This window comes from Gorilla gorilla, chromosome 1 (assembly GCF_029281585.2).
Source record: "Gorilla gorilla gorilla isolate KB3781 chromosome 1, NHGRI_mGorGor1-v2.1_pri, whole genome shotgun sequence".
In the NCBI taxonomy this organism is placed as follows: Eukaryota; Metazoa; Chordata; class Mammalia; order Primates; family Hominidae; genus Gorilla; species Gorilla gorilla.
Window position 1 is genome coordinate 169,817,403 of NC_073224.2, and position 23,309 is coordinate 169,840,711.

General features: G+C 34.9%; 1 protein-coding gene across 2 annotated transcripts in view; it reads left to right on the plus strand.

Moving 5' to 3' along the window:
- Positions 1-22,319, plus strand: part of LRRC40 (leucine rich repeat containing 40) — a 62,574-nt gene extending 40,255 nt beyond the window's left edge. Inside the window, exons 10-16 of one of the 2 annotated variants that reach the window (XM_055350677.2) lie at positions 7,698-7,806; positions 11,332-11,439; positions 14,598-14,708; positions 15,932-16,009; positions 18,457-18,642; positions 19,006-19,077; positions 21,218-22,319. In XM_055350677.2, the coding sequence (XP_055206652.2) occupies positions 7,698-7,806; positions 11,332-11,439; positions 14,598-14,708; positions 15,932-16,009; positions 18,457-18,642; positions 19,006-19,077; positions 21,218-21,323 (770 nt within the window). In that variant the 3' untranslated portion in view covers positions 21,324-22,319. The remainder of the gene's footprint in view (positions 1-7,697; positions 7,807-11,331; positions 11,440-14,597; positions 14,709-15,931; positions 16,010-18,456; positions 18,643-19,005; positions 19,078-21,217) is intronic. The other variant, XM_004025964.5, reaches the window with a different exon arrangement.
- The last annotated feature ends 990 nt before the right edge of the window (positions 22,320-23,309 follow it).

Genomic DNA, 23,309 nt, shown 5'->3' on the forward strand with positions numbered 1-23,309 from the left:
GAAATTGATCTCTGGGAAGTATATTTTCTATGTGAAATCTACGCAAAAGGAGAACAAAAATTGGGCAAAACTAGCAGTCTGCCACAATAAGCAATAATTGAAAGCCCATTGGCCAAATGTCAGTAGAATCTTTTACTGAGAACTTCTCCATATATGTATCTTTGCCTTCTTCTCAGTTTTTCATAGCTCTTTTATCTTTCAACCCTTTATGTTGTCTCTTTCCCTGTTTCTTTCTTTTCTTTTTTCTTTTTTTTCCTTTTTTCTCCTTTCTTTTGGGGATGGGGAAAATTTTTTTAGAACAAGATTGTAAAGCAAGGGAAAACCAAGCCAAAAACAAATGCATGTAAGGAATGGCCTTATTGTCTAAGAAGTTCAGAAGTAGAAAATATCCAGCTCAGCTACTTTAAAAAATAATAAAAAGAGGAATATCTCAATAATAATATTCAAAGCCTGAGAGAGTAATTTACTTAAAAAGAATTTTTTTAATTTTTGATTTTTTTTTTTTATTTAGAAGCAAGGTCTTGCTCTGTTTCTTGGGCTAAAGTACTGTGGCACTATACTAGTTCTCTGCAGCCTCAAACTTCTGGGCTCAAGCAATCCTTGTGCCTCAGCCTTCCAAGTAGCTAGGATTACAGGTGTGCACCACTACAGCAGGCTATTTTTATTTTTTTGTAGAGACAGAGTCTTGTTATTTGCTCATTTTGGTCTTGAACTCTGAGATTCAAATGGTCCTCCTGCCTCACCTCCCAAAGTGTTGGGATTTACAGGCATGAGTCACCATGCCCAGGCCATATTTATTTATTATTTATTTGTTGCTCTGCTTCTTGCCAATAATTGGTCATATTATTAACATCTTACCACTCTTCCTTCTCTCCCTGGTTGTTCAATCACATTTAAATAATCCCTTGGTATTTCCTGACATTTGTTGTTTCTGGGGTTTAATTATCTCTTCCATTTTTCTTGGTATTTGTACAGGTATACATACTTAGAAAATACATACTTAGAAAATCCCTTTGGACTTCAAAATAGGTTGAATTATTCAAAGCATATATTGGCAAGACTCAAAATTGTGATAATCATATGGAGAACAATTATGTGTGTGCATAATCTAAGGGGAATTTCAAATAGAACTGAAACATTTATTTTGAATTAATACTTAACTTTGCACATACATACAAAGGCCCAAGACTTTTTCCTTATCAAAGCATAACTTTATTATTTATAAGTAATAAGTATTTTCTCAGTGAAAAGATGCTCAGTGAAAGAGCAATCTACATACGTATCTGGAGGCACATAAGAATCACCTGTGGAGCTTTTTAAAAACTACATGCCCAGGCCAGACTTTAGCCCAATTAAATCTGGATTTTGGGGTAATGGGGCCTAAGTATTTAAACAATAGTTAGAGTGGAATTTCATTTAATTATCTCTAAATTTTCTGGAGCTCTTTGAGGAAAAAGTTGGGACACTTCATTGCTTCATATTTTTTTTTCCTTCAGCGTTTCTTCTCTGCTTTTTAACTACTCTTTTCTCAGTTTTAGAGGTAGAAAAGGGATTGGTGAAAATTGAAAACAGTGCCGATCATTTGATTCAAAGGATGCTGGTAAAATGAGATAAAAACTTTGGCTGAAGTGAGTAGAGACTGCTAACTTTAAAGAAACTGAACAATCCAGAAGCATGAAGTTATGTACCAGTTTAAAATAAACTTTCATTAAAAGGCACTTGTTTGTGATGCTTCAAATGTAGAAACGTGGTCCACAGATTCCTCAGACTCCACTGTGTCAAAGAAAAATCTTGTTCTCTTTTAAAGCTTATTAAGTTTTGGTTGTGATTAATTTATATTCTTCCCAGTGTCTAGCAGAAGTGCAGTAATTCATGTAGGATTTAGATAAACTTTCCGCAATGTACTGTTATTTACCTTTTGCTAGGAAGAGTACATATACAAGTCCCAGATATCCTACAAATATAACTCTGAAATTGTTATTATTTTTGAAAAATTAATATTTTTCTAGAGTACTTAAATCATTCTCCACAGATGATCATTATTATAATTTTTATATTTTAATTGATGTGTTGTTATGTTGAGCCTACACATCTCTATCTGTAGAATGCAGATAATACCTTTTTGAAAGGTGTGTTTTTAGGATCTCAATTTCATGAGGTAGCATTGTGTGGAATTACCCTACAATGTCCTTGATTCATCTAAATAGTATTAAACCTTCTTATTTGGTTATCACAGACTTTCAAATAATCCTGATAGTTATTTACTTGTTCTCTGTTCTACATCAATAGGCTAGGTAAATATCAATGGACTATAATTTAAAAATTTGTTTTTATTGTTTATAAAATATCTTTTTAAGGACTGGGTTTGAGGTTTGCAAGTTAGCAATCTGACATGCAAATCTTACACTCATTACAGTTTGTGATAAGCTCAAAGGATCGATTTTAGATTTAAAAAAAAGACCCTTGTAAGAAGAGCATCTCAAGTTGGAGATGTTGAGTGCAGATTCTAGAGCCTCCCCAGTTTATTGGCGGGAGATATGTTCCAGTGGTGATGATACTGTGCCTGCCAAGGGTGAGGTCCTGCCAGATTGGTAAAATTCCCCAGTGGGTGCTGCTGTGGTTTCAGTGATGGTTTCCCCTCTACAATTTTGTTGAGACTTAATCCCCAGTGCAACAGTACTGAGAATTGTGGTCTTTGGGAGGAGATTTGAATCTTAAGGGCTCCACTCTCATGAATAGGATTGGCACTCTTTTTTTCTTTTGATACGGAGTTTCGCTCTCGTTGCCCAGGTTGGAGTGCAATGTCGCGATCTCGGCTCACTGCAACCTTTGCCTCCTGGGTTCAAGCAATTCTCCTGCCTCAGCCTCATGAGTAGCTGGGATTACAGGCATGTGCCACCACGCCCGGCTAATTTTGTATTTTTAGTAGAGATAGGGTTTCTCCATGTTGGTCAGGCTGGTCTCAAACTCCCGACCTCAGGTGATCCGCCCGCCTCGGCCTCCCAAAGTGCTGGGATTACATGTGTGATCCCAGCCACTGCACCTGGCCGGATTGGCACTCTTATAAAAAAAGGGTTTGAGGTTGAAGGCAGTGTTCTCTTGCACTTCTGCCTTATGCCATATGAGGACACAGCAAGAGCGCCCCCACCAGAGACCAAATGCTGGGCCTTGATCTTAGACTTCTCAGCCTTCACAATTGTGAGAAATAAATGTCTATTGTTTATAAATTACCCAGTTTGTGGTATCTTGTTATAGTAGCACAAATGGACTAAGACAGGTGCCAACCCCAATTTTGCCATCATGGCATTAAGCTTAATTACTTTATTTGATTGCAAACATTGCCTTTATTCAAGCTCTATCACCTGATTCTGATCTGTGTTCTGAGTTTAATTTCTTGCTCTGTCACCAGGATCATCTAGCTATGCTACCTTTGATAGACATAATAATGACCCTTCAATGATGGCCACACCCTAATCCCTGAAACCTGTGAATGGGTTACCTTACATGGCAAAGGGCAATTAAGATTGCTAATTGACTGACTTTAAAATAAAGATATTATTATGAATTGTGTTGGCCCAATATAATCACAAGGATTCTTAAAAGTAGAAGAGAGAAGCAGAAGAGGAGGTCAGCATAATAGGATGTGCGAAGAACCACTGTTGCTGGCTTAACATGGAGGAGGAAGGCCATGAAGCAAGGAATATGAGGTGGCTACTAGAAGTTGGAAAGGGCAAGGAATCAGATTCTTTTTAGAAAAAGGAATGCAGGCTGGGGGCGGTGGCTTACGACTGTAATCCCAGCACTTTGGGAGGCCGAGGTGGGCGGATCAGAAGGTCAGGAGATCGAGACCATACTGGCCAAGATGATGAAACCCCGTATCTACTAAAAATACAACAATTAGCTGGGCATGATAAAGTTCCATGGTGGCGCGTGCCTGTAATCCCAGCTACTCGGGAGGCTGAGGCAGGAGAATCGCTTGAACCAGGGAGTCGGAGGTTGCAGTGAGCCAAGATGGTGCCACTGCACTCCAGCCTGGCAACAGAGTGAGACTCCGTCTCAAAAAAAAAAAAAAAGAAAAGAAAAGGAAAAAGGAATACAGACTTGCCATTGCCAAACCCCTGATTTTAGCCCAATGAGACCCATTGCAGACTTCTGAACTACAAAACTGTAAGATAATGTTTGTGTGTTTTAAGTCACTAAGTTTGTGGTAATTTGTTAAAGCAACCATAGAAAACTCATAAATTGGGCATAAAATAATTTATGCCAGTAAATTATATATTAATGAATTGGAATCATATTTTTAGTTTCTTTGCAATCTTGTACTAAGGAACAGTCTTTGGGCAATTATTGTCTCTGTTATCAGGCTTAGGATGGACTCTGCACAATAGACCTGGCCATAGTTTATCACTCACAGTGTCTTACTCATTTTTATATCCCCAGCACTTAGTACAATGACTGCCGCAGAGTACAAGCACGGTAACAGTTTGGGGGATAAATGAATACATTTGTAGTAATTAGATCTAGACCCAGGGATTGCTACTGGTTATGTATTATCAATTTATGTTCATCATCTTTCATGTGATAAAAGTGGGGTGCTTCACTAAAGAGATAGGTTTGGATATTTAGTGTCCATTGGCCTCACCTGGAGGGCTTGGTGAACCAGATTGCTGGGCTCCACTCTCAGAATTTATGATTCATAGGTTTGGGGTTGAGCCTGGAAATTTGCATTTCTAACAAGTTCCCATGTTAGGGTGATGTTGCTGTTCTGGAGACCACACTTTGGGGCATTTTATGCCTCTGTCCCTCTCAGATGTCTTCTCAGGGGACAAACTAGCTCTGCATGTTCTCCAAGAACTATCTGCTTTTTTTTTTGTAGCCACCCACTCCATCCTTAGGGGTTATACTCTACAGGCCTGGCTAACACATTTAGTAGTTTTCCTAAGGTTCGTTCTTCCAACCCCCAGCCTGTTGCCTCAGAAAATGATGGTTCACTTAGTTCCTCTCATTTTAAGAGTAATACAGGATAATAAAATCAAACGTTAAAAAAATCTAAAAAATGAAATGGAGAAGTTTAAAAGATGGCAAATTCTTTTCAATTCTACTATTGACAAGAACTTGTAATTTCTCACTCCATTCTGAGGTGGTTACTCTCTTGGGGATTACCCTCAACACATACTGCTCCCATAAAAATACATTCAACATACATGTATTACTGTACTTACCATACTATTTTGTAATTTTTGTTTATTTTGTCCACTAGATCGAGTTCATCTTCTGTGTTCGTCTCTTATAATAGTACCTACCAGTTTATGTGTGATGGATAATGTTATAGAATGAAGGAACAAATAAATAACCAAATGGACTCTAGTTTTTTACTCTTATTTCTAAGAGACAGGATCATCAGCTTTTCCAACCCCTTAACCTTCTGGAGAGGCAGAGTGATCAGTGTGCCTATTTGCTTCAAAGGGATAAATTGAAGCTCTGAAGACTTTGTTCTAGGTGATACTCGTTCAACTAAATCACCCATCATGCCCTCCAAACTCACCAAATGAATACATTTGAAAATTTCTTTCTTTCTTTTTTTTTTTTTTTGAGAGGGAGCCTCGCTCTGTCGCCCAGGCTGGAGTGCAGTGGCGCGATCTCGCACTGCAAGCTCCGCCTCCCGGCTTCACACCATTCTCCTGCCTCAGCCTCCCTAGTAGCTGGGACTACAGGCGTCCGCCACCGGCCGAAAATTTCTTAAAAAGGTATCTCCATGGCCGGGCGCGGTGGCTCACGCCTGTAATCCCAGCACTTTGGGAGGCCAAGGCAGGCGGATCACGAGATCAGGAGATCGAGATCATCCTGGCTCACACGGTGAAACCCCGTCTCTACTAAAAATACAAAAAATTAGCTGGGCGTGGTGGCGGGCGCCAGTAGCCCCAGCTACTCGGGAGGCTGAGGCAGGAGAATGGCTTGAACTCGGGAGGCGGAGCTTGCCGTGCGAGATCGCGCCACTGCACTCCAGCCTGGGCGACAGAGCGAGACTCCCTCTCAGAAAAAAAAAAAAAATAATGAGATATCTGCGTTCTTGCTTATGTGATTGACCTCTAATTTGGCTGTGTTCTTGTCACTTGTACAATTACAACTTTTTTTTTTCTCTCTCTCTCTGGAAACTTATAGGATCTTCTATTCGTTGCCATTGTTTGAAATTTTATGGTAATTAACTTTGGTGTGGTTCTACTTTTATTTATTGTGTTTGGCACTTACATGGCCCTTTCAATTTGAAATTTTGATGTTTTTAAAAATGTAGTTTTTTTAATGAAAAAGACAGTAAATGCACATGGTTAAAAAAACAACAATACGCAAAGATATAATGAAAGGAAATCTCTCTCGCAACAGTCTTCTCCCCAGAGACAATAGACTCTCTCCTTATATTCTCCTTGATGCTAATTATTAAAAGGAGCTCTTTGGAAATTGTTGAGAATACCCTACCTCATTATACGATCATGGTAGTATACATAGATATTTTAAAAACAATGCTGGATTTTGTTGCTGGTTTAATAGTGTCTCTCTGCTTATTTAATTTTGGCACTGTATTACATATTATTTAAAGTAACTTAACCAAACTGCTAGGGGAGTAGTACTACTACTAGAGCATTAACTTGATGTTAATACTTTCCTTGATGTCTTTCATTTCTGTTTGATATTCTGTCATTTATTCTGTGCTACTTCTGTGAATAAAGTATTCATATGATACTTGCCTGGGAAGCAATAATAGCTTAATCATTATTGACTAATGAATAACTGATGAGCTCAATGCAAGAGAAATATACTTAGTAATATTCAACAAATGTTTATTGAATGCCTACTGGGCTGAAGCAAGATCAGGTATACTACTAATTTTTTTTGTTTTCTTTTGGCGTGCCTTCTGCTCTTATGTGTTAATGCTGGGACTGTTTCATCGTTTTCACATTGTTGAAAAGTGATAGTCTTATTTTACTTCTCTATCGTTCAAGTCTTTTTTGCAAAAATAACACAAAGCCATTTCTTTTAAAATGTGTATTTTAAAAAATATGTATACCATATGATGACAGTGTTAAACAGTCTCTGGAGATTAGTAAGGTGGTTGATGGTGTGTGAATGTGTGAGTATGCAAGCATGTTAGGAAAATATCTATAAAAAATAAAGTCTTGCATTAGCTAAGAAAAAAATCGTAACATATAAAATGTACCAGAGACTTACTCAGTTATGCAGATTGTCAAATTTCAAGTGATTGAGGATAATCAATTTTGTTGTCTCCTGAACTAAAAAGCATATGCTTATTTGGTAGACATTTGAGGGAAATAATGGTTTTCTTCCATTAACAAATTTCTTCTAGTGGACCATATTATTTTACTTAAGAGGAAGGATTACTTGTTATTTGTTTCTTCTTATACATCATAGTTATTCTATGAAGGTTCTTTCTTACTGCTAAATTTCCTTTCAGTAGGATTCATTAAACAGTTTTGAAACCATGCTACAGTAACTTTATTTTCTATTAATTAAATATTAAATTCCAGATTGAGATTTGAGTCATTGGAAATAAAGCTTATGACTAAAGGCATTCTCACCAATAATATCTAGAAATCACGTACACTGTTTTGATATATTATCAAGAATTTTAACAATGGCTTTGTAGTATAAATATTGGCTTCATATAACTTTTCTTTTGCCAGATGATGGACCTAGCCAAAGTGAGTCTGCTACTGAGACTGCCATGACACTACCAAGTGAATCCAGAGTCAATATACATGCCATCATTACATTAAAAATATTAGACTATAGGTATGTAATTTATTATTATTACTATTTTTATTTTTATAGAGATAGGGTCTTACTGTGTTGCCCAGGCTGGTCTTGAGCTTCTTGGGCTCAAGCCATCCTCCTGCTTTGGCCTCCCAAAGTGCTAGGATTATAGGCTTGAGCTACCATGCTTGGCCTAATTTATTTTTTTTTAAACATTACCAAACACATAGGAAACTTTTCAGAAAGAAACCCTTCAGTAAAAAGGACAATTGATGAGGAAAAATTCATCAGAGTACTTGACTTAGAATAATAATAATTGCAAAAAACCATGATGAAATAGAAGGATATTAAAAGTATAATAAAAATAGAAGGATATTAAAAATATAAATGACCTTCAGTGTCCATTCCTTCTGCAGTTTGTGTTTTACTATGCTTGAGAGAGAGATGGTTTTGTTAATAGTGATATTTTTATAATGGGAACATTTTATTGTTATAAAAAAAAGAATGACAGTATTGATAATAAAGTTCTTTGACTCAGTAATCAGCATCCAGAGAGAATTTCATATTGGTGGGTGTCTATGTTAGTAAATAAGAAACCAGTATCATTTAGTTAATGAAAACCTTGACCAGCAGGCAAAGCTTGAGAGGTTGTACCCTGCTAATTTATCTGAACACAAGTCAAATAATGTATCATAGTAATAATGTGCTGTGGTAGCAAATATTCCAAAACTGAAAAAATTACAATGTTAGTATATACATTGAGACAAAGCCAAAAAATTTTAAATATTTTTTATGGAAGTATATGAAATTGGGAAAAGAAGATACCTATTCAGAGATTGAAGGTAGTTGTAAAGTATCCTTTCAGTACTGTCTAAGGCAACAACAACAAAAACATAAGCAATACTGTCAAAATTTTTGTAGCAATTGGTTCATTTATGGGTATTGTAGTGAAAATACAAAAGAATATAGACTGAAGTCAGATAGGTGACTAGATTTATTCAAGAATCTACACAGCCAACATCAGTGTATGGTCTTTTATCCTTAACGTATCAGTAGGAACTATCTTCTTAGCAGTCAGGATACGGTCTCCATTTCACATTTGTTGTGTTTCATTCATATTGTTCTCACCTCTTGCCTGCCACTCTTAGAAATCACTACTCTAAGCTAAGTTTCTTTTGCCACACTAACACAGGTAGCACTCTTCTGTACTTATATTTGACTCTTTCTTACAGAGCATGGCAACTTAGCTTTTTTTTTTTTTGAGTCAGGGTCTTGCTCTGTTGCCCAGGCTGGAGTACAGTGGCGTTATCTCGGCTCACTGTAACCTCAACATCCTGGCTCAAGCGATTCCCCCACCTCAGCCTCCCAAGTAGCTGGAACTGCTGCACGCTATCCTGCCCAGCTAATTTTTTTATTTTTTGTAGAGATGGGGCCTCTCTATGTTACCCAGGCTGTTCTCGAACTCCTGAGCTCAAGTGATTCTCCTGCCTCAGCTTCTCAAAGTGCTGGGATTACAGGCATGAGCCACCATGCCTAGCCAACTTATCATATCTTATCTTCCAAATAATATACCCATTTATTCAGTAGATATTTTTGGAGTCTACTAAGTATCACATTCTGTGCTAGGTATCATAAATAAACTGATTGATGAGACAGACTTCATTCCTGCCTTACTTAGGCTTTTTTTAGCTTAGAATTTCTTTTATGCCTGACTTCTGGCTTCCATTCCCTCCTATACAGATACCATTTATTGAGTCTCTATTCTAAGGGGATCTAGGGTGTTGTACTAGGTACATATGCTGTTGCTTTTAATCATGCAGACAATCTATAAAGTAGTATTGGTCCAATTTTATTTGGGATAACCATTTCTTAAAGGCACAGATATCACAAAAGCATAATCTTAGATTGCTTTGATTCTAAATTTATTCAAATTTGTTTTTCTTAAAGACTTTAACTGTAAAGGAGTGTCCTATTTAAAATTTAAATTATCAATCTCAAGGCATAAATGCTTTCAACTAAAATTTTTAAATAGCATGAATCTTTTAAGTCTGACTAGCATGAGTCAGTTCCCCATGAACTTGAGCATTTGTGATTGAAGAGATGAAAATGCTGCATCTACACAGAAGAAAGTGGGATGCTAAAGCAGAAGTAGAAGGTATAATAACTGTGAAATGTAGGCTGTCTTTTTACATATTTGTATTACAATGCATTTCTTATACAGTTCTTCCATATTATACATTATATGTAATGTTTTTCTGTTCATAGTCATTCATTTGGCATTCCGTTGAAGTTTCTTGAAGGTAGATGACATTGTGTTAAGCACTAATAATTTTAAAAGAAGAATGTAAGGATAATGGCTAATTATTACGTTAAAAAAACAGTTAAATCTGCAAATGTTAGAGTTCTATATAGTAGTCCCGCTTATCCACAGTTTCACTTTCTGCAATTTGGGTTACTTGTGATCAGGTGCAGTCCGAAAATATTAAATGGAAAATTCCAGATGTAAACAACTTATAAGTTTTAAATTGCGCACATTCCGAGTAGTGTCATGGAATTTTATGCTACCCCTCTCTGACCGGCCCTCTCTGACCTGTCATGTCTCATGACCTGGGACATGCATCATCCCTTTGTCAGCATATCCATGCTGTATATGCTGCCCATCCTTAGTCACTTAGTAGTCATCTTGTTATCAGATTGAAAAAATATGGTGTATACTATATAGGATTCAGTCCTCTCAGAAGATTCTGGCATTCCCGGGGGGTCTGGATAAAGGGGAACTACTGTATTTTCATTTAAGATTAAATTTATATTTTATTGAAAACCTTACTGAAAATTGTAATAAAGAGGAAATATATTTATATTTACATTTGAAAACATGTGGCATAAATAACAATAAATAGTCCTTCAGATTCTAATGTCACAGAACTGAGATTCAGGGGAGGTAAGTTATAAAGCTCATTAATGGTAGAAATAGGAATAGTTTAATCTCAGTCCACTGCTCTGTCTACCTTGTCACATACTAAAGGAGAGAGAAATTGGTCCAGGTTACTAAACTAAAATTAAACTAATTTTAAATTAATTAAACTAATTTTAGTTAGTTTAGTATAATGTTGAACTTTTTAAAAAAGTTATTATCTTGCAGAAATTATATACCCAAACAAATTTGACGGAAAACTCCTCTTATAGATTTTTAAGACGGGGCAACAACTAGCTTTTAAAATTATAGATTTAATTCTACTCAGAGGTAAAGGAATGGGCTCCATTTGCTATATGACTTGTAGATATCTTAGACTCCGAAGATAAATATCTATTGTTATTCACATTGAGTATATGAATGCCCAGAAAATGTAGCACAATATGTTATAACACAATATGTTGTCTGAATTCCTAACAGTGAACCTTTTATGGCTTGGTAGATTATGTGGCATTTGTTACAAAATTGTATAATCAATGGCTTTGAAAAATTTCATAAAATCTTTAAACACCTTTAAAAATGAAGAGTAATAATCATATCTTTTTGGACTGCTAAGAATGGTTCGTTTTTTAAAACCATTTTTCATTTAGTGATAAACAAGCAACTTTGATTCCTGATGAGGTGTTTGATGCAGTAAAAAGCAACATCATCACTTCTGTTAACTTCAGTAAGAATCAACTATGTGAAATTCCAAAAAGGTAAGAACTGTGATGCCATGTCTATAGGTTGTGACTCATTCTGTTGTTTTTCCATCTTGGTTTTTAAATTGGTTTTTCCATATTGGTTTTTAAATTTAAAACTATATGTAAAAATTTTTACATTATTAATATTAGAGGGATTTAGCAAAATGTCATTAAGTATTTACTGACACAGTTTTATCATTTGTTCTGAGAGGTATAGAGGTTTTAAAAAAATTTGTTTCTTTTTCTTTTATGTTTAAACTTGGAAAATGGGTATAAGAATTATTAAAAACATTATTTTTCCCATATAATGAAATATAGGGAATTATATATATATATATACTCATATAATGAAATATTAGGGAAAATTGTTAAGAGACTGTCTAACATCAGGTCCATGTGGATTAATAGGAATTTCCATTTGGGGCTTTATGTTAATGAATTGCCAAGCCACTAATTTTTCCACTGATAGGAAAAGCAAAATTAACTGAAGCCTGTTAATATTTTTCTCCTAGAAAAGGATTCTTCACATGCAGTCATTTGCTTTATACATTGTACTGTTAAATACATTTTTTGTTGTTAATTACAGCAAAATCTTTAGATTATGAGTGTTAATTTAGTATATTGTTGAACTTTAAAAAACATTTGTTATCTAGCAGTAAACTATATACCCAAAGAAAGCTGACAGATAATCTAGCAATTAAAACAACCCAATGTGAGACAGGATAGGGTACTGATAAGGAACTTGAGCAATAGAGTCAATTGCTTATACCATATCCCAGACCTGCTGTATAGTTTTTGTACAGGTTAACTAGCTGTTCTTAGTTTTCTCACCTGTGAAATAGGGATAATGATAGTGCCTGTTTATAAGAATTAAACTAAATGACATAATCCACACAAAGCATTTAACTAGAGCCTAATGCTTTTATGCACGTAAATACTTAAAAGGAAAAAAAAAGGTGATGTCGTGGAGGAGAGTGATGTGATGAATTGAGAAAGTGGAATGACTTTCATCTGACTATCAAAATTTTTTTAGATGTTTAAAGCTTTTAAAAAGTGAGACAAACTATAATTTGCTTTCTATTTCTTAGAGCATAGTTTAGGGAATGTAGATCTTAAAAGACGACAAATTTAAGATAGTCCATTGCAAAAGGGATCTCTAGTCCATCTTCTGGTTCTCTCTTGTTTTAAAGGACTGAGAGGATATTTGATAGAATTGAGCATTTAGATTTGCTCTCAGATAGGACAGGTTTGCTTTGGGGGGGGGGGTCCTAGATCAAATAAGTTAATTGGGAATAAAGATATACTTAAGAGACATTACTTATTATTTACTGCCCCATTTTATCTCGCTATCTGGCTCTTCTTTTGCAAAATAATGTCATTCTGTTGACACAGCTATTATATCACATTTTGAGCAACTTAGAATGTCAAGAAAATAATCAAGACATGCCTTATTACATGGACATGTTGCATTGAAAAAGCCATGCTTTCCTCTAGAAAGTTCCCAAACCACTTTCCCTTTTTAAGAAAATTTTAATTAACAATTCATGCTTTTCACCAAAGATTATAAAAATAATACATATTCATAAAATTTTGGAATAAATAAAGGAATATATCAGTTGTAGTTTCATCACTGATTTACTCGGTTAACTTTGTGGCATACTGCATATTTTATTTCAAGCTATTCTCCATTTGAAGTTATACATGAAATTTGTGTCTTTTTTTTTTTTTTTTTTTTTTTTTTTTCTGAGACAGGATCTCACTCTGTTGCCCCTACTGGAGTTCACTGGCACAATCGCGGCTCAGTGCAGCCTTAACCTCTCAGGTTGAAGTGATCCTCCCACCTTAGCCTCCCTAGTGGCTGGGACTACAGGCATATGCCACCACACCCCGCTAATTTTTGTAGAGACCAGGTTTTGCCATGTTGCCCAGGCTGGTCTCAAACTCGAGCTCAACTGATCCACTTGCCTTGGCCTTCCAAAGTGCTGGGTATTACAGGTGTGAGCCACCATGCTTGGCCATAATTTGTATCTTGACTGGTTTATTTGTCATAAGTATTTTTCTGTTTATAAACCATACTTTAAAAATGTAATTTAACTATATAATTTAAGGTTGATTATGACAATAAAGGAAACATATTGTTTCTCTAGGCCAGATTTCTAGAAAAATTATTAAGTCAGAGTTTGACTCGATATATCAAAAAAAGTTTTATCAAGTTTTATCAGTCACACATTGAAACTCATTTTCTTTCACTACATCTTTTTCTGCACAGCATTTTATATCCTTTCTTTTTTTTTTCTTTGCTAATGAGATAGACTAAGTTGTAATTTAACTTTCATTTGGTTGTCTTTTTTTTTGAGACAGAGTTTTGCTCTTGTTGCCCAGGCTGGAGTGCAGTGGCATGATCTCAGTTCACTATAACCTCCGCCTCCCAGGCTCAAGCAATTCTCTTGACTCAGCCTCCCGAGTAGCTGGGATTACAGGTGCCCGCCACCATGCCTGGCTAATTTTTTGTGTTTTTAGTAGAGGCAGAGTTTCACCATGTTGGCCAAGCTGGTCTTGAACTCCTGACCTCAAGTAATCCACCTGCCTCAGCCTCCTAAAGTGCTGAGATTATAGGTGTGAGCCACCGTGCCCAGCCAACTTTCATTTGCTAGTAAATCATATTAATAACAGGAATAAAACTATAAAACTTGATTAGGCTTACTTAGAAATGTTTAATTCTTCCTCTTTAAGTTTTAAACTAAAGCTCCTTAGTGGTAATAGACTACTTATGTAGTAGAAAACTACTGTGTTACAGGATGTCTGTTTAACAATTTGTTTTATGGATTCAAGTTATTAATAGAATAAAGTATAAAAATTTTCTAGGTTTGATTTTTCTCCTTCGTGCCATAGTTGGTTTAAATATAAGATAAATAGTTTTTTAAGTGAAACTTTAATGTATATATAAAGCCAAATAGAAACTTTTGGACAGATAAGAGTGAGCCTTTTTTAAAAAATTATTTTTATTAGTTACATATCCAAACTCATTAATGTTCCTGTGAAAAAGTAAAAGGTACAAAAAGTCATAATTAGCAGAAGTTAAATATAGGAATTTCCCCCTTTGATCTGCTTACAGTTTTGAAGTTCTGGCAGTGAATTCAAGTGCTAACATTTTAAAATTATTTTTGTTTCAGGATGGTAGAACTGAAGGAAATGGTTTCTGATGTCGATCTCAGTTTTAATAAACTTTCCTTTATATCCTTGGAGTTATGTGTGCTTCAGAAATTGACTTTTTTAGATCTCAGGTATTTATTGATACTATTGCTTGACTTTTTAAAAAGTTATAACTTGTCTTTGAGTTTTGCCTAACTTATTCTTTTTACCTCATATTTTCCTAGGTATGTATGGAAACTGGCCTTTATTTATTAACAATAGTTTAGGAGAATCCAAAAATAGTGTTTAGGAAACCCAAGACAGAATTTAGGAAAAATACTGTAATCAGACATTTATAATTTGTAAGCAATTTACAAGTTACGTCATAAGACAAAATTACTGAAAATATTAACCCATTCTAAGCAAAATTACAAATAAGACATGGAAAGTATTTTTTTCACATTGTTTATTTTCTGAAAGTAAATAGTATAAAACCAGCTGAGTGGGTTATTCAACACAACTTAATGCAGACAATAACTGGAGAAAAGTACAGAGAATGTAGATATAGAAAAAGAATATAGCTTGTACTGTAGAAAGTATGACTTTACATATTAGGCTTGACTTCTGAACACAAAGAAATAGGTTAGAGAAAAGTATTTATTTGTAATAGGTAGTCATCTAGTTGGGAATAATTTTCTCACAGGTATTTTCATTATTAGTAGTTATAGTGGCTCTAAAATCCTTTTACCTTTTTGTTAACTTTTCTTCTAACATTGCTCCCAGATCTTTCCAACAGTAAATGAGATTTTGTTTATTGCCATGTTTCATTGTAAGAGCTAAAAAAAAAATAGTCATTGTGTAAATTTAAATTCTAAACTTAGAGTAGGAATAGATTTGCTTTATACCTATGGAGTAGAAAACTCCAAATCTCTTAATAGAATCTTTTTAACTTCTTGGTTCATTTTTAAAATAATTTTTAAATTCCTCTTAGAGTAGAATTTCATGTCTGTGTCATATATATTAACACCGATGGAATATTTATGTGGTATTATAGACATGGGGGAAATATTAAAGACCCCACTTTGAAGGAGTTAATTAGTTTACAGTGTTTATCCTGTAGTCACTATTAAACCTGTAAAGAATTCATTGCATTATCAATTGGTTGCATATTGGTATTATTAGGATTTGGCATACTAACCGAATAACTGCGGTATGTGACTGATTCAGAATTCTCAGAACTCAGCCTTTATAAAGTCAGATCAAGGATTGATAAACTGATCTACATTTTTTTTTTCCTGCTCAACATTTTAATTATAAATTAAACTTGTAAAATTTTTCAAACTTTGTAAATCTTCTGTTTTGATTTCCAATTTAGGAACAATTTTTTAAATTCTTTGCCAGAAGAAATGAAATCACTGGTAAGACTGCAAACGATCAATCTTTCCTTTAATAGGTAAGAGAACAGACAATTCTAATTGTTATTCTGTGGAAATATGTAGATCTTTCTCATTGGAGAAAACAAAAGCCAAAAAAACAAAAAGTCCCCTTCTACTTTATTTCAATATCCAGATTTTATTTTCACTTAGTTCTTCTTAGAGTTAAAAATATTATTTTCTTTGAATTCTCATAGTTGATGTCTAACGTATTTTTCATTCCTTTTTACCATTTTGAGAAACCTGTAGCCTAAAAAGACAAAATAAATAATTACAATTGCTCTAATGGAAGGATAGTGCACGGGAAAATGTCTTCTGAGATTACCTTAAGGTAGAGGAGATAGCATTGAAACTGAGGTTTGAAAAATAGACATTTGCCAGCCATTCAGGTAGAGAGCATTCTAGTTAGAGCTAATAGCATATGCCAAGGCACAAAGATGTGAGAACATATGGGGTGTTTGGGAAACTTCAAGAAGTTCAATGTGCTTTGGACAATAAAGCAAGCAGGTAGAGGAGTAGAAGGAACAGATAAAGTTTGGCAAGTAAGCAGTAGCCAGACCTTGAGCTTTTTGTGCTCAACGAAACTTAGATTTTGTTCTGCAAACACTATCGAGATACTGCAGATAATTAAGAGCAACTAATATTTATTGGGAGCTTATTGTTCTGCTGGTGCTGTACTAAGTACTTTACATGTAATAGCTCAGGCTTACAAGAACCCTGCATGGTAGGTTCTGTTACTGTGTTCATTTAAAAATCAAGGATTAGAAGCTAAATAACTCATCTAAGGTATGCATAAATAGTAAATTATACAGCTGAGATTTGAGTCCAGGTGGTTTGGCTCCAGAAGTTGGGCTCTTAACAACTATGTCACATTGTTTCTTATGATGAAAATGGATTCTAAAAACAATTAAAATATGAATAACTGGCCAGGTGCAGTGACTGACACCTGTAATCCCAGCACTTTGGAAGGCCGAGGTGGGCGGATCACCTGAGGTCAGGAGTTTGAGACCAGCCTGGCCGATATGGTGAAACTCCATCTCTACTAAAAATACAAAAATTAGCCAGGCGTGGTGGTGGCCTGTAAACCCAGCTACTCAGGAGGCTGAGGCAGGAGAATCGCTTGAACCCCAGGAGGCAGAGGTTGCAGTGATCCAGGATTGCGTCACTGCACTCCAGCCTAGGTGACAGAGCAAGACTCTGTCTCAAAAAATAAATAAAATTTAAAAAATAAAATATTAGCAGCTAATATTTAATGCAACCTAGATAATGTCCTAAGGTCTTCAAATGCATTCGTTTAATCCTTATAACAAGTGTATATGTTTAGTATTATTATTATTCCTCATTTATAGATGAGGAAGCTAATGCATAGTGATGTTAAAATATTGCTCATTTTAATTTTTCTTCTGTCTGCTCCATTACTTGTCCTTTCTAGTATATAGATTGCACCATTATTGTCATTATTTTAAAATATGTGCACTTCTCAGATCTCTCCTAATTTTTACTTGTGAATTGAGCTATCAGTTTTATATTGTGTTGTCAATTGAGCTAACAATTGCCTTGCAAGTAATGTCTTTGGGGAAGTGCCAAAAGCTAGCCTAAACTTCCGTGTTATCAGGTAATTATCTTGTTCATGGGTTGCAGGGAGGGAAGAGAAGAGCCTATTAAGGGGTCATTTGGTCCATCTGTACTCTTGGCTATTGCTTCTCTAGTCTCACTGGAACTTCAGCACTGCCTTGAGTTTACACTTCACTATTGCTTTTTTTCATCAAGGCAGCAAGGGAAGGGGGCGGTATGCGGAAATGAAAAGGCGAAAGCTCTCGTTCCTGCCCATTCTTCTGTTTTCTAGTCAAGGCTGCAGTTCACCTCATGCTAAAACTGTGCTAGCCTTTGTGCCCTGCGGGGTCCTCAGCCATTTTATGTTAATTGCAAGTATTGCTTTGAGAGCTATTAGCCTTCCCATATCTTGTGGCATCTTCAGGGTTGCTTGGACAAGAAAGCCAGCAGTCTATGCTAATTTGTTATCTTTTTAAGAACCCAAAGTGTACTCATTTTAGAAGCCTCAGTCAAAGCAAAATATAAATCTTGAATTTTACTTAATATATTGGGAGTGATTATGTTTCATAAGAAGTAAAAGTGAAAGGAAGAATACCTGCATGGATACATTTAGAGAAAATTTCCTCTTGAATGTGAACAGAAAAACATGGGAGAATTTACTCTGAAGTTTTGCTGATTTTATACAATAAATAGTAACTGTTACAAGTCTGTCTGTTTAACATGTATTTCAAGGTTTTCAAAATTAGCCCTTTCTCTTTATTTTTTGTAAAATTCAAATACAGGACTTAATGCCAATTACAGAATAACATACACTAAAGAAAAAACTGTCATGTCAAATTTAAGATAATACGTTTTAAGGAATGATTTTGGTCTGATTCCAGTATATTTAGGTGTTCTGTTCATGTATTAATAGGTTTAAAATGCTACCTGAAGTTCTATATCATATCTTCACACTTGAAACAATTCTGATTAGTAATAATCAGGTTGGATCTGTGGACCCTCAGAAAATGAAGATGATGGAAAATCTGACCACGTTGGACCTTCAAAATAATGACCTCTTACAAATTCCACCAGAGCTCGGTAATTGTGTAAACTTAAGGTAACTACACCATTCTACTGCATTGTTTCATTTATTTTATTGATTTGTTGAAGTGATTTGTTTCTGTTTTTCAGATAAATTTGCAAGAAGTTAAAGTAACAGATTTAATATCCTGTTAAAAATAACAAGTAACAAAACCCAGAGTCCCAATTCTGTTTTTCAAATTTTACCAAATGTATATTTTTAGTTTTGCTTATATGGTATATGTGTGAATATAATAACTAATTGTTTCTAGTGGCTTTTCGCTATCACTGTGTATGTTTATAACCTGAGTCTCTACTGCATAAAAATGTCGGGGAAATATTAACTCCTTAGCTTTGAATACAGGTTTTTTTTTTTTTTTTTTTTTGAAATTGATTGCAGATTACCACCATTCTATTTCGAGCCCAGTACAGTCTTTCTCACTCTTTACATCTGCTGTTCCCTCAGCATCAGGTACTTTTACCCTGTTTTCATCAATAATTGGCCTATTGAATGTCACCTTTGAAAGCCTTCCCTGTCCTCCAAGCAGAATTAGTCCCTGATTTCCCATCATGCTTCATTTGGACTTATTTAAACGATTTTTGGGTCTTTCTTTGGAAAAGAGTTGTCCCAGTGCCTAAAACATAGTAAACACCCAGTAAGTGCTTATTAAGTAAATATAAAGGAGGTTTGAAGTATCAACAGAAAGCCAAGTAGTTAAGCAGAATGTGTCAGAAGTAATTTAATTGCTGAAAACTGCATAGGAATGATTTGGTATATTTTACTTCACTGGAGCAACACTGGTATCTGCTCTAGTACCTCATGTTAGTAAGTTATAGGAGAGAAATACAGTTGATTCTTATTCTTTGTGGCAGTTATGTTCTATAGACACTCTGAACACCCAGTTAGTGAATACTGACCTATTGCTTCTGGGGGAAATACAGGGGTTAGGTTCTTGCAAGAGTCTAGTCACAACATTTTCAGCAACCAATCAATATATAACTTTGTTATATGTGTGTTTCTGTAGTAAGATACTTCATTTTATTGTTGTGTCATTAACATTGAAATCATGGCCAACAGCACTATAATTCATGCCTGAACAAAGCTTACCTGACACATGTATTTTTTTCGTAATCCACATTTGTCTTAGGAAGACTAGACAGTACTTTAGCATTACACTTGGTGACCATTTAACACAGTGAAATCACCAACAAAGGTATGAAAATTTGAAAAGCGTGGCACTAAATGAACCACCAAAATGACCCGTTTACAGTATAAGAGCTGAAACAAGAAGACAAAGCATCACCTTGTTCAGTCTCACCTGGGAACATGCCCGTGGGGTGACTCCAATTTTTTGCTCCTCTGTGCATGTTTATGAATGACCTCGGAAGTGCCACACATTGATTTGGGGGTACAAACTTTAGTGAGTAGTCAAGTTTGCAAATATAGCACCCATGAATAATGAGGATCAACTGTAATCAACTTTTTTTCTAGAAATTAAGAAAATAAGTCTTTAAAAGAATTCCCAAGAAACACAGAAATATTTGAAGATATAATTTAGATCAACAATATGGTTGAGTCCTTTGATTTTTGTTTACATAAACACTTAACTGTTAAAAATAATATAAAAGCCTCTCTTAATTGAAGATATTTTATTATATAATGAAACAAAACAAGCTCTTAAATCTTAAGTTGAACTCTCAGAACATGTAAATAGATTTATATATGTGTATCTGCTCAAAGGAGGGAGAGGGCAGAATGTGTTAATGTTTTGGGAGGCAGGCGGTGGAGCAGTGGTGGTGATACATTGATTACATTACAGTCCTTGGCTTGGATGACTCATGCTGATATTTGTTTAAATCTTACTTGACCATTTAGTATACAGTCACTTAATAAGGTTGAGAAGGCTGGATAAAAGGGTGGTTCAAATCACAGCTCCATCATTTAGTAGCTGTTTGATCTTAGACAATATTTCTTACCCCCCTAAATTTGTATTTCCTCATCTATTAAAACAGAACTATTAATGGTACTTATATCATAGGATTGTTGAGAAAATAGGATTGTTAAGAGTGACTGAATATAAATTACTTGGCTCAGTACCTTTCACAAAGTAAGTATTCAATTAATATGTTTTGGGTTATTAATTAGTTATAATTCTAATGTTTAAATGTTCAGATATGAAAAGGGGCAAATAGCTCAAGCATGGTGGTTCACTCCTGTAATCCCAGTACTTTGGGAGGCTGAGGCGGGCAGATTACTTGAGGCCAGGAGTTTGAGACCAGCCTGGCCAAAATGGCAAAACCCCCTCACTACTGAAAATACAAAAATTAGCCGGGTGTGGTGGCACACACCTGTAATCCCAGCTACCCAGGAGGCTGAGGCATGAGAATTACTTGAACCTGGGAGGTGGAGGTTGCAATGAGCTGAGATTGCACCTCTGCACTTCAGGCTGGGCAACAGAGTGAGACTCTGTCTCAAAAAAAGAAATAAAAATAAAAAGGGGCAAATAGAAAAAAAAATACAGAAATTTTATTTATAAAATTGCAAATGAAATTAGACGAAAAACCTTGTTAATGGAAAATGTTTACATTCTCAATTTCTCTCTTTTGTTTAGAACATTACTACTGGATGGAAATCCATTCCGAGTTCCTCGAGCAGCCATATTAATGAAAGGAACAGCTGCTATACTTGAATATTTGAGAGACCGAATTCCTACTTAACATGGAGTTGCTTTATAACCCTTGTCATGTATTATTAACCCTGGTTAATTCTAAGGAGGATGTAACATTTGTTTTAGTGTCATCTTAAAAGGTGATTATTGTTAATTGATCTTGTAGTTTCCCAGTATCACCTACCCGTTGGTATAATTAGCCTGGGCCATATTCACTGCCAGTAAATATTTTTACATTTTTATTTAAGATTTTTGTAAGGTGTTGTATACATTTGTAATGGTGATAACCACAATGTGTTCATACACTTGTTCTAAATGTTTTGCATATGATTTATCCTACTAACTTTCATTTTCTTATAGCAAGCAGTTTTTTCAAAAATGAATTTTTATTTAATGTGGTTTAGTATTATAATAACAAAGCATTTTTGTAGAACTGGTTTTTTTTCTCATTTATTTTTGTATTCCATACAATGTGACCAATTGACTTGAATATGACTAGCCAGTTTCTATGTTTTTGTTAGATATAAAATTAAATCGAATTTTGTTGAATACTGTTCTTTGGCATTTAAAAAATAAGACCTTCTTATCTTGGGCCACATGTCAAAAGAAAAAGGAAACAAAAATATATTAAAAATAAGACTTTTCATTACCCATGATAGGACTTTTGTGATATGGCTAATCTCAGTACACATTTCAACTTAAAACCTTTTTATTTACAGCACCATAATTTTAAAATTTACTTGCAATCTTGGTAAGACTAAACTTGCAGTGTTTTTCTAAAAGGGAATTTGATATAGGTAAACTTGATTTAATAAAAATTAAATATCATTTTTGTTTACACCAAAATTATCAGAAGTAGGTTGATTAGTCATTATAACACTTACCATATGATTCTGTTAAGAAGTCAATTCAGTAGCATGTATATCAATTTATATAGATAGGTAGATAGATAGCTTTTGGATGATTGAGGCATGCTTATATTATGAAAAAAATTGCTAATAAAGATAAATACTACATGTTCAGAATAAAAGTTACATTTTTCAAATATTGATTACAATGTTTATGTTTTCATTTTAAAAAAAACATGCCTTTTTGGCTGGGGGCAGTGGCTCATGCCTGTAATCCCAACACTTTGGGAGGCTGAGGCGGGCAGATCACTTGAGGTCAGGAGTTCAAGACCAGCCTGGCTAACATGGTGAAACCCCCGTCTCTACTAAAAATACAAAAAACAAAACCAAAAAAAACTATCCAGGCATGGTGCATGTGCCTGTAATCTCAGCATCTTGGGAGGCTGAGGCAGGAGAATCACTTGAACCCAGGAGGTAGAGGATGACAGAGTGCCGAGATCGCGCCACTCTGTACTCCAGCCTTGGGTAACAGTGAAACTCCATCTCAAAAAAATAAAAAATAAAAACAAAAACATGCCTTTTTCTTATTACAACTCTGTTGCTGACTACGAGGTCTGCTTTGATAGTAAACAAAAGACACTTTACAATAAGGTGACATTTTATTATTTATACAATAAGGAGACTTTTATGTTATTCAAAACACTTTTTTAAATACTGAAAAAGTTGAGTACACCAAAGCCGAAAAATGGCTCTGCTATACACTGCACAGCATTATTTTAGTCCCTGTATTTTGTATCTGTACAGAAAGCATCTTCAAAATGCATTCTAATCACATTGTACACCTTTACCAATTAGTGTCAGTACATAAAATAAAACTGGAGAATACAGCTTGCATTTGCAAATTAACTGACAGTAAGTAATTTCACTGGTTCAGTAAATTTAAAATATAGATTCATAGGACTTCTTTGCACATAAAATGAAGCAGCTTTCAAGGTTGTTATGGTCTCATACTGCAAAAAAACCAGTAAGTACATTCACGATCTATGTTAATAAAGTAGTAAATATGTCTTCATTCAGTTTTATTTACATCAATATGTAGTTCAACTAAAAAGTACTTTTAATTGTGATATAGTAGTCTTTTTAACACATACAAAAATGACAATTTTTTATGTATAATTTAAGCTCAA